Raw genomic sequence first — 12,421 nt, 5'->3', positions numbered from 1 at the left:
GGTGATGGCAGGAAAGTTGGGTGATGACCAAATTGGGTACTGACCAAATACTGAACGTTACCTAAATCTGACCATAGTTATGGGACAGCTGTTGCTTGAACATTGCGATAGTATTATTCCATTCAATGCGTTTGGTTTCAGCTCCATTTCATTGTGACTCTAGGCTTCTCATTATTTATCCTTCCCCTTTTGGTAACTACCGTTGTATTTTTTTTAAGCAGTTAGCAATTGACTAATTCATACACCTAAGGAACCAGGTTATATACTTTCACTTTATTCTATGTTTTATTCCTACAGGTTCCGCTACTTCCATTTCTGCCAGTTTTTAGTGTCCTTGTAAATGTGTACTTGATGGTACAACTGAGTGGTGACACGTGGATAAGATTTAGTGTTTGGATGGCACTTGGTAAGTGATATCAGCATCATGATGTCTGAAATGTTTGTGATATTTTATATTAATTCATATTTTCATGATAACTTGTCCCTTGGCAGCCAAAAGCTGAACACTCTAGCTCCTAGAAATCTCAAATATTAAAGGGTTTTGTCCACTTAAAAAAAATCTATAGGTTTGTTTGAAATATAAAGATATAAAACGTCTGTGAATTGAAAATGGTGCCCTAATGTCAGTGTATTGACACAGGAGAGAATGTTCTGTTTGGCCTGTTACCATTGCAAATTGTCTCTTCAGAGAGGAAGAGGACTAGAACTCTAGTGCCCCCTATTGGAAGTAGCAATCCTAACAGTCAATGTCGACCCTTTAATGAGCCTAATCACATGACTTAGGATAATAGCCAAACCAGAATCTCAATTTGCAGACACTGTTTCTGGGTACTGCCCCTCGTCAGTGCAAAGCGGAGATCTGGTTTGGCTGAGAGAGAGGCGTCCTAAGTCATGCGACTAGGCTCATTAAAGGGTCGACATTGACTGTTAGGATTGCTACTTCCAATAGGTGGCATTAGAGTTCTAGTTATCTTCCTCTCTGAAGAGACAATTTGCATATTTCCCAGAGGAGCATTGCGGCTTTACGTCTCCTCATCTCGGCATGCTTACCATGTCAATCTCCACAAGGAGAAACGATACTTCTTGGATGCCTGTTACCACTGACTTATATGAAGCTGGCTAACTAGCTTATTTGAGTAGCTCAGCTAACTCCCTTCTCTGTCCCATAAAATGCATATAAAAAAGGAGACTGGCTTGGCTCTTAGATGAGCCATCAGTCGACCTATTTTATGCACAGCACTAATGACACACTGCTGCATCACAGGGACACATCTCTAAGTCGGGAGTGGAGCTGCCAAGAACTGGGCTGGCGCTGATATCTAAAGTTTTATCTCTAGAGATATTTTTCTCAAGTGGTCAACCACTTTAACTTTCTATCCTGGCTATTGAGCTTAGCATTTCCTTTACCAGCTATTCTCATGTCTGTCCACTCTGTGAAGTGGCAGGGGACGGCTTGGGTCAGTTATGAACAGGGCCCAGACAAAGTATTTTGGTTCCCTAGGCAGATGAAGCCAATGGTGCCACCCACCCAAATGAAAAGGAATGCCTCAGAGACTAAAGGTACTGTCACACATAACGATATCGTTAACGATATTGTTGCAACGTCACGCTTTTGGTGACGTAGCAACGATCCCGCTAACAATCTCGTTATGTGTGACAGCGACCAACAATCAGGCCCCTGCTGGGAGATCGTTGGTCGTTGGGGAATGCCAGGACCATTTTTTGGTCGATGATCACCCGCTGTCATCGCTGGATCGGCGTGTGTGACGCCGATCCAGCGATGTGTTCACTTGTAACCAGGGTAAATATCGGGTTACTAAGCGCAGGGCCGCGCTTAGTAACCCGATATTTACCCTGGTTACCATTGTAAAAGTTAAAAAAAAAACCACTACATACTCACATTCTGATGTCTGTCACGTCCCCCGGCGTCCACTGTGTCAGCGCCGGCCGTAAAGCAGAGCACAGCGGTGACGTCACCGCTGTGCTCTGCTTTATGGCCGGCGCTGACACAGTCAGTGCAGGGAAACTCTCGGCAGCAGCGCGTGCATTACCAGCGCTCTTGCCGAAAGCAGTTTTAACCCTGTGGACGCCGGCGGGGGACGTGACAGACATCAGAATGTGAGTATGTAGTGTTTTTTTTTTTTACTTTTACAATGGTAACCAGGGTAAATATCGGGTTACTAAGCGCGGCCCTGCACTTAGTAACCCGATGTTTACCCTGGTTACCCGGGTGCTGCAGGGGGAAGTTGTTCCCCGGATCGTTGGTCGCTGGAGAGAGCTGTCTGTGTGACAGCTTCCCAGCGACCACACAACGACTTACCAACGATCACGGCCAGGTCGTATCGCTGGTCGTGATCGTTGGTAAGTCGTTTAGTGTAAGGGTACCTTAAGGCTACAGGACCCCTAATGAACCACCCCCCTTCCCCTCTGATGGGTTAGGTAGGAAACTCTGATGTCCACTTCCACTAGAATTGTTACCTTTTTGACAAAAAAATACCATCAAAAGTAAAAAAAAAAATGGTGTACTTTTGGTATGTTACAAGGAGTGCAATTTCAAAGTTAAATACAGAATCAATCATTTTTAGAGCCATTTACACAATACAGGGGAAAAATTGCGATATTCATCCCTGACGTGGTAAGAAATGAAAAAGGAGTCAGCTCACCCGCTTGGAGATCCGGTGACCGGAGATCAGTAGTGTCACAGGAAAATTGCAATTAAGTAAAGAGAAATCCAGCATCCAGGAAATTCATAAAAACATTCACTTTACTAGCTCCATATAAAAACTGAATTTCAAAAAATAAAAAATATCACAACCCCATTAAGGGAATAACAGATTTGCAAACGTATTTCAGACCGACAGGTCTTTAATCATGTAGTGAAGCGCGTTATCCCCCCAATGGGGCTGTGACATTTTTTGTTATTCAGTTTTTATATGGATCTAATAAAGTGAATTTTTTTATGGATTTCGTGGATGCTGCATTTCTCTTTACTTGATTCATTCCTGATGTCCTATATTTTAAATTTAGAACCCATGGATAGTTATGGAAACTAATGAAGCGTAACTATAATCGGGGCCGTTTGGTTTCAATTAAGATGTTAAACATTTGGCAGATACCCTAATGGAAAATAAACAGACCCCCATTATAAATAAAGAGATAAATCTGATGGTTTTTGTGTAATGCGACAAATACAGCTTGCCCAAAACTGATGTTAGTTCTGGTGATGTATTCTGATTCTGGTGACATATTCATGTAGTGATGGTTGTTCTGGTGCTGTATTCATGTAGTGATGATTCTGGTGGTATATTCATCACCAGCACCTTCATCAATACATGAATATGAATCCAAAATCATCATCAGTACATAACAAGAGAACCAGAGCCAGTAATAGTACATGAATATGGCACCTAACACATCATCAGTAAATAAATACGTCACCAGAACAACCATTAGTACATGAATATGTCACCAGAAACACCATTAGTTCATGAATATGTCACCAGAACATAATAATATAATAATAATTTTATTTATATAGCGCCAACATATTCCGCAGCGCTTTACAAATTATAGAGGGGACTTGTACAGACAATAAACATTACAGCATAACAGAAATACAGTTCAAAACAGATACCAGGAGGAGTGAGGGCCCTGCTCGCAAGCTTACAAACTATGGGTCATTAGTACATGAATGCATCACTAGATCCACAATACAAGAACTAAGCATAGTACAATGATCAATTATAATATCAAGTCAGCCCCACAAACAATTGTATCGCATGAACCTACAACCTTATTTAGTTCCCTCATCTGCGCAACCTCTCAGTTTATTCCCCTCCAATCTGCATAGTCCCTCAGTTTATTCCCCCATCTGCACAGCCCCCAATTTTATTCAACAATCTGCACAGTCCCTCAGTTTATTCCCCAATCTGTACATCCCCTCATTTTATCCCCCCTTTGCACAGCCCCTCATTTTACTCCCCCCATCAGGACAGCCCCTCATTTCCTTATTTTATTTTCACCATCAGCATAGCCCCTCCCTTCATTTTATCCCCTTTTTCAGAACAGCCCCTCATTTTATTCCCTCACCCTGCACAGTAAGATAAGAATAAAAAAATTGTTCTTACCTAATCCCAGCTCCCGTCCTGTCTCCTCTTCTGTGAAGTGCAGCAGTGAATGCTGACGAGATGACGTCACACGTTTTGTGACATCCAATGTCCCCTCCATGCACCTTCTCCAACAAGACGTATGCCGGAAGTTTCCTGCATCTTGCTGGAGATCCTACCGGAGCAGGGAGCTGATTACAGCTTTTCTGCACCTGTCCCTGGCAGCATTCACAGCAATTTGATTGAGTTCGGGGAGGGAGTGATAGCCGGAGTGCAGGCAGAGAGAGGGGTGAACGGTGTCAAAGACTGACATTACTCACCTCCGTCCCTATGTCCTGGCCGTCACTGTGCTGAATGTCTGTGGCAGGCGGCACTTTTTTCTTTAAAGTGTGTTTCCCTCGGATAAGCAAGAGGTGGCTACCCTGCCTACCCCTTGTCCCGGCTTTGGTTATGAAACCTCAGCTCTGGTATCAATGCAGCGGTTGCCATAATTTAGCCAGGCAGTGCCATTGTAAGGTTCAGCACCTAGAGCATTATAATTTCCAGCAGCTGTCGCTGGTAAGTATTTTTACTGTTTTGGAAAACTCCTGTCCCTTAGCTACTTTGTTTTAAAAAGCAAACTTTACCCACCCTCCCCGAGTCCAGTGCTGAATCTCTGCCACTTCTCCAAGAGTGGTGACCCTAGGGTGCCCTAACTTACTGGGCGTGGGAAACCCACTTGGGTTTTGGCACATACTGCATACTTTTTGAGCACACACCTTTTTTCAGGCCTTTTGGCTCCTGGCTCCTAGTTTTTCTTAGGTGGGAGCCCAGGCAGATACTGGGAGCAAAATTGGGTCTCACTTAGCTTCAGTCATGGGAGGCCGCTAGCCTCTAGCCCTCACTGTGGCCTTCTGGTTCGGAGGGACAGGGATAGGTTTATTGGGGGCCTTTCTCCTGTTGGAGATGGCTACGATTGACTGTATCCTAGTGCACTTTTTTTGCAATACTTTTTTAAGCGTACTCAGGTTAGAGCACAGTTCTCGGACAGGTTCCCTTTAATGTATAAACTTGATTTAAACAATAGGTCACTTGACACATTTAATTTAATACATTACGAAGGAATACTTCAAAAGCATCACAGGTTCTTGGAATTGTAAGAAAATGCATTTAGTCAAAATGGATCAATGAGTATACTCCTAGAATTCATTTTACTGTTATGTATGACACCTAATGTATCTCATGTTTTTTTTGTTATTATTGTCACACATTTCCTCATTACAGCTTATACACTCATCAACATTGAAATTACAACACCGAGAAGAAAAAGTCATGGAATCACCGTATGTAAAATACAGAATCAATAGACATGTTAATGATATGCAAATGATGAAAAAGTGGAAATAAAATTTTCAAAGTACGGTATTTTGAGTCCATTCAGCATCAAGTATGAGCATCATACGCAAAAGTACATGCAATTACACGTCTTGGAATTTATATTTGCTTTGCTGATGACATGGCAAATGTGCTTGATGGGAGACATGTTAGGAGACGCTACAGGCCACGATAGTATGTTTAGGCCATGTAGGCTGCTCACAGTAACACGAGCAACAGGAAGCCGGCCGTTGTTGTGTTGAAAAACTGCTTTTTTGGACACTGGTTAAATAGCTGTAGCAACTGGTTCCACCACCATCAAATCAATAGAATGCAAGTTGTTAGTGCACCTGGAATAAAGAACCATGGTCTCATTCCCCTGATGATGCCAGATTGGTGAAACATGTTGGTGAGGCTCATAGCTGACAATTTTTTAATATTGCATATGCAGTGATGGGCAATGATGGAAATTAAAATAGGTAGGAATTTAGCAGTACTTGAAGAGCCCGTGGCTGCTGTTAATGAGCTATAAGCAATATAGTGCTGCACCTATCTAGTCTATTCTAACACTATGATAATCCCCATTATAATAATCCCATTCCTTGTGTTGTGTGCTCGGGTGTAGTGTCTTTATTCCAATATTAATAATCATAATTTAAAATTACATTTTATCTAACGGTCCCCCTAGAACAATTTGTGATTATAATTAATTACTTCTAAGCTGATTATGGAAACAGCGTCATCCAGCAAATCTGGAACGTCAGTGGCCAACAATTGCAAAGGGAGCTGCCAGTAGTGGACTTTGATGATTTGTGAAGTGCATTCAGCGTGGGAGAACATTCCTCAGACAATTGATAGTAAGCCAAGGCATGTAAGTGCAGTCTGTCCATGGCGCTTATACTTGATATTGAATAAACTGAAAAGTTTTGAAAATGTTGTCTCCATTTTTTCATCATTTGCATCATTAACATGTCTATAGTTTCTTTGCTTTCCATAATTCCAAGACTTTTACTTCGCAGTGTTGCAAATTAAATTTTGAGAGTGTTTCTTTACACGCACATGTATTTTTATTTTACAACGTGTTTTACACAAATTTTGAATTTGTCTCTTGCTTTGAAGGCTTCCTGATTTACTTTGCTTATGGCATAAGAAATAGTGTGGAAGGCCAAACCAAAAAACATACAAAAGACGAGGAAGATGAAGATGGTGACTCAGACAACAGTGGAATTGATGAGAAAATGCCCGGAAAGGAAAATGAAGAAGAAAATGCTAAAGAAAGTGATCATTTTATTCTGCACGAAAGGACAAGTGAATGCTAGTGTTACCTGCACTATGAGAAGCTACCAGATGCATCATTCATTCAAGCCACACATTGTACCTGTTTTAGGTTATGTTATTCGATACGTGCTGTGCGCAATGTTATGAGATGCTAGAAGATCAGAGTAAGATAAGCTCTGCTGTATGGATCCATGTATCCTCCCAAAACCTTTCTATAGTTTCCTTGTCTCCTAAAAAATTGAGAGGTGTTTGAGGCCTTGCTGCTAAACTGCTGTATTTTGTATCTAAATGTCTTAAGATGTGTATGCTTCTAAGTGGTCACACCGAAATCAAAATATCCAACCAAAACCTCAATATGAAACTTTTTTTGTCAATTGGTCAATGGTCCACATTCCTGAATTACTTTTTAATGTAATTGAAACACAAGTTATAGTTAATCCATTTCATTTTCTGGATAACCATCGGCAGTCATACGATCAGAAGCTACTTCTTGGGAGAGCTTCTTGAAGGACAATAGTGTCTTAAAATAACAAGGGTAAAGATGCATCACCATCATTGCATTGGTTCCTGATGATCAATGGTCTAATAATGCCACCTGGTATTAGAAAAGATCTACTGCATACTAAAATGATCAGCATCAGAACTATTAATAGCCGTACAGCATTAATACAATTCATATAATCCCTGTGGGAAGAGCCATAAAAGGTGGTCAAGATTGTCCTGCGAGGATCAACCTCCAGAACGCATTGCTTAAGATTGTATATAGATGTTGTTCGTCTTTTATATAAGGTTGGTAATGAGGTGTCTGTAAAAGGATCAGAGAAGGAAAAACTGCTTTAAGTGGAACTGAAAGTCTGGCAAGAGATGGTCTTCTGAAGTAGATGGTCTCCTGAAAAGCTCTCCTGTACATACAGGACAACCATGTCAACCGCTGCTTAGCCTAGCCCCATTCCTTTCGCTATCTGGCTACCTACTTGACACCAATTTAATGAATATATTAGTATAGATATTATAACAATACCATAAAAGCTCAGGGTTATTCACTGTTGGGATAAGCTTCGTGGCCATATATAAGTCTAGAAGATTTATTTGTACTTAGGAGAGTAAGAGGCAGACATGTGTATTTTAGTATTCCCTTAAGCAAGGGATCCTAATGTATTATTGTGGGACATCATTAATATTGTATTTAGGAATGGTTTCTATATTCCTTGCTTTGCAGGCTAATTGTTCATTAAGTAATACTTAACTAATAAGTTAATTTCTTTATTTTGTCTTTATTTCATAGGTTCTAGCTAAAAAAACAAACAAACATGAAACTGATGCAGTTACTTGCACATAAAACAGACAGCCATTTTGAATCTGGCTTTTAATGAACACTTAAAGTTCATAACTTACAATATTTCTTGTTCCTGCAAATTGTTCTCTTTGACTTGATCCAGAAACTTCATTACTTCTCCTAAAAGTCCTAGAATCCTTTTGATTATTTGAAAGAGATTAAGTTACTAGTCTGTGTAAACGAGAAAGGGCAGGATATTAATTAATACGTAGTACGTCACTTCGAGCTACATCTTTTCTAAAGGTGTTAGCTGCTGCTGAAGGCACCATGAATGTTGCAAGCTGATCCTGCAGATGTATAGATTATAGATTTTCTGTTTTAGTTTGCTGCAAAAGGGCTAGGATCTTCCTGCTTTGTCAGTGATTTTTTACGCAATGTAAGTAGTAGATACTGATTAAAGGCCCCGCACACATTAGGTTAACATCAGTGGAACCAGCTCATATCCACACTTTTGGCCAACAGTCTAATGTTTATGGAGGCCTCCCAACAACTCTTTTCCAACACATGATGTCACAAAAGATAAGGATCCGGCATGCCTGATTTTGGACTGCCCATCCTCTTGTTCCCAGTCAGACAAGCCACCAACAATGGAGTCTACCATTAGTTCTTTCATAAAGAACACAGGAGCGCTTGGTAGACTGAGCATTACTGTGTATGGAGGAGTCGGGAGGGATGGCCACTGGCTGAACGACTGGCCTAACCATCATGTAGCCGACAGCTATCTTTTGTGCATGGGGCCCGTAAGAATTAAGAACTTATGCGTTTCTTAATGCTGGTCATAATGTACTAGCATATTGTGTTAATTTAGGTTTTTTATTACCTTGTACAGTAGATAGTATTATTTACAAAGTATTTGCAGATTACCAATGAAATAGTCCAATTTAAGCGCCATAAGTCAACACTGATAGTAAATACCTGTCTGCAGGTATGAAGAGTTTGCTGATAGATATCTTGTGGACTATAAAGTTATATATATGCCTATATGTTTTTTTTCATAGTTTAACACTGTTACATTAATGACCCTAAGTACTAATGATCATATTACAAAAATGTCCACAGCTCAATATATTTTATATTTTATACAGTTTGCTGTAAGAGCTGTGCTTTTCTACAATAAAAACCAGGGTTTATCTTTTTGTATAAATTTGTACATTTGTTCTATTTCTTATATTGAAAGTATTACTTTGACTTTTTTTTTCTTTTGTTGATACGTATAGTATTGTCAATTAAAGTATAGAGTACAGTCTTAGTATTAATTCAGAAATAAATATATTAAATATACCAACAGTTTTGTTTTTGACCCTTTTGCTCATCTTATGAATAAGCAACTAATGATGAAAAAGCAAAAAGTACTAAGACATTTCTAACTAAAATTTAAAACAAAAATTCATCCTCAAAGGGGATGTCCATGTTAAAAAAAAAAAATGTAACAACGCTATGTATTAATATAAAAAAGAAGCAATTCTCACTACTTCAGTGATCTCTGCTGGTCGCTGTTTGCGCTGTCTGCAATTGTCACTGGCTGTACTATTACAGTGGCGTGAAAAAAGTGTTCGCCCCCTTCCTGCCTTCTTATTCTTTGGCATTTTTGTTATACTTAACTGTTTCAGATCACCAAACAAATTTAAATATTAGACAAAGATAACACAAGTAAATACAAAATGCAGTTTTAAAATTAACCCCTTACTGCCATTGGACATACTATTTCGCCGATGGCAGCATCCCTCCCTTTGATGTGGGCTTCGGCGGTGAGTCCACCTCAAAGCCGGGACATGTCAGCTGTTTTGAACAGCTGACATGTGCCCACAATAGCCACGATCCACCCGCTCCTATTATCTAGTTAAATGCCCCTGTCAAACTCTGACAGCGGCATTTAACAAGCGCTTCTGGCCATTGGGCTGGGAATGCGCACACCAATGACCTGCATCATGAGATCATGGGTCACCGATGTGTTGGAATGACAACCAGAGGTCTCCTTGAGACCTCTATGGTTGTTGATGCTGGACTGCTGTGAGCATCACCCTGTGTTCGGCGCTCATAGCAAGTCTGTAATTCAGCTACATAGAGGCGATCTGAGCATCGCCTCTATGTAGCAGAGAAGATCAAGTTGTGGCAGCTTCTGGCCTCCCATGGAGGCTATTGAATCATGCCAAAAGTAAAAAAAATGCTTTTAAAAATATGAAAAAAATTAAAAAAAAACATGAATGTTCAAATAGTCCCTTTCGTCCCATTCAAAATAAAACAATAAAAATAAAATCAAACCTGCACATATTTGATATTGCCGTGTTCAGAATCGCCTGATCTATCAATAAAAAAAAGTATTAACCTGACCGCTAAACGGCGTAGCGAGAATACAATGGCATTAAAATGCAATAACGGGTGAGCAAAAGATCGTATCGCAACAAAAATGGTATCATTACAAACATCAGCGCAGCATGCAAAAAATAAGCCCTCACTCAACCCGAGATCACAAAAAATGGAGACGCTACAGGTCTCGGAATGTGGCGGAATTTTTTTTTCCTTTTTAACAAAATTTGGATTTTTTTTTCACCACTTAGATAAAATAGAACCTAGACATGTTTGGTGTCTATGAACTTGTAATGACCTGTAGAATGATAATGGTAGGTCAGTTTTAGCATTTAGTGAAGCTACCAAAAAAGCCAAACAAAAAACAAGTGTGGGGTTGCACTTTTTTTTGCAATTTCACCGCACTTGGAATTTTTTTTCCTGTTTTCTGTTACCCGATATGGTAAAATCAATGGTATCGTTCAAAATTCCAACTTGTCCTGCAAAAAATAAGCCCTCACATGGCCATATTGACGGAAAAATTAAAAAGTTATGGCGCTGGGAAGGAGGGGAGCAAAAAACTAAAACGCAAAACCAAAAAAAGCTCCGTCATGAAGGGGTTAAGGTCTTTATTATTAAGGGAAAAAGAAATCCAAACCTATAGGGCCCTTTGTGAAAAAGTGATTGCCTACCAACCCCTTAAAACATAAATTAACTGTGGTTTATCACATCTTTCGGGAAGCTTAGCTCAATTTCCCTAGCCACAGCCAGGACTGATTACTGCCACACCTGTTCTCAATCAAGAAATCAATTAAATAAGACCAAACTGACAAAGTGAAGTAGACCAAAAGATCCTCAAAAGCTAGAAATCATGCTGCGATCCAAAGAAATTCTGGAACAAATGAGAAACAAAGTAATTGAGATCTATCAGTCTGAAAAAAGGTTATAAAGCCATTTCTAAAGCTATGGGCTCCCCACGAACCACAATGAGAGAAATTATCCACAAATGGCAAAAACATGGAACAGTGGTGAACCTTCGCAAACCGTCGGCCCGACGTACCGACGGGCGTTGTGCAAAATAGTGCACAACGTGGGCAGCGGATGCAGTTTTCAGACGCATCCGCTGTCCATTATGAGTTCCGGGGAGGAGGGGGTGGAGTTTCGTCTGCGCATGTGCGGTCAAAAATGGCGGACGCGTCGCACAAAAAAAGTTACATTGAACTTTTTTGTGACGACGGTCCGCCAGTTACCGACGTATCCAGTGCACGACGTATGGAACGTGTATTCATACGTCGCGATGCGTCGGTAATACAAGTCTATGTGCAAAATACGCATCCTGCGGGCAATGTCTTTATAAAGACGGAAGTGTGAAAGTAGCCTAACATGCACAGAAGTCCAGTATTCAGGGCGTTGATAACTATTCAACTTTATTCCACAAAAGGAGCTGAGCAATTCATCAGATGCATGTCGGCCCTTGCATCAGTTTTTAGTCTGGCATGACTATAAGAGAGAAACAGCTCTAAAAGACATCATTGAAGCAAACTTGGGTTATGCAACAGTGCAGTAAAGAATGAGGACACAGGTTTGCAGTCTCTTTACCTTGGTTTACTGAAGACTTTAGCATCCGCAGTCCAGAGCACCAGATCACAGGGCAGGCAGGGTCTGGCCAGCTTGAAGGCAAGTTAGGAGTCCCCTTACCCAGGTGGAAATCAAAATCCTTCCTCTAGTGCTGCGGTTGTGTAGTCCATTACGGCTTAAAGCTCCACATAAGGTCCTTACAGATGTTATCTCTCTCTCTCTGTCCCCCTGGTAGGATAGGACATAACCTGTATGACTGGTGGCTTGAGGCTGTTTATAGGGACTCTAGCATGCCCCGGCCCCCGAGGGGTGCCACCGTGCCTCCTGGGTGCTAGGTTGGACAGGCAACTTGGAGTTCAGCCGTCCTGCCAGTCTCCGATGCAAGCCATAGGGGTCCCCACAACCTCGGTGTTCCAGCCACCGGTCTCTGCGCCTCAGAAGGAGGCAGCCTGCTTGGGGCTGGTCTCCCCCTAGTATTCTCTCC

At 40.9% G+C, this 12,421-nt stretch overlaps 1 protein-coding gene across 5 annotated transcripts in view; it reads left to right on the top strand.

The window, feature by feature from the left end:
• Nucleotides 1-9,354, top strand: part of SLC7A2 (solute carrier family 7 member 2) — a 155,736-nt gene extending 146,382 nt beyond the window's left edge. For all 5 annotated transcript variants that reach the window (XM_069744398.1, XM_069744401.1, XM_069744402.1 and 2 more), the window contains exons 11-12: nucleotides 298-406; nucleotides 6,579-9,354. In XM_069744398.1, coding sequence (XP_069600499.1) covers nucleotides 298-406; nucleotides 6,579-6,778 — 309 coding nt within the window. In that variant the 3' untranslated portion in view covers nucleotides 6,779-9,354. The remainder of the gene's footprint in view (nucleotides 1-297; nucleotides 407-6,578) is intronic.
• Nucleotides 9,355-12,421: the final 3,067 nt, after the last annotated feature.

The sequence above is a fragment of the Ranitomeya imitator genome, chromosome 1 (genome assembly GCF_032444005.1).
Source record: "Ranitomeya imitator isolate aRanImi1 chromosome 1, aRanImi1.pri, whole genome shotgun sequence".
In the NCBI taxonomy this organism is placed as follows: Eukaryota; Metazoa; Chordata; class Amphibia; order Anura; family Dendrobatidae; genus Ranitomeya; species Ranitomeya imitator.
This window is presented reverse-complemented; position numbering and strand designations above follow the sequence as displayed.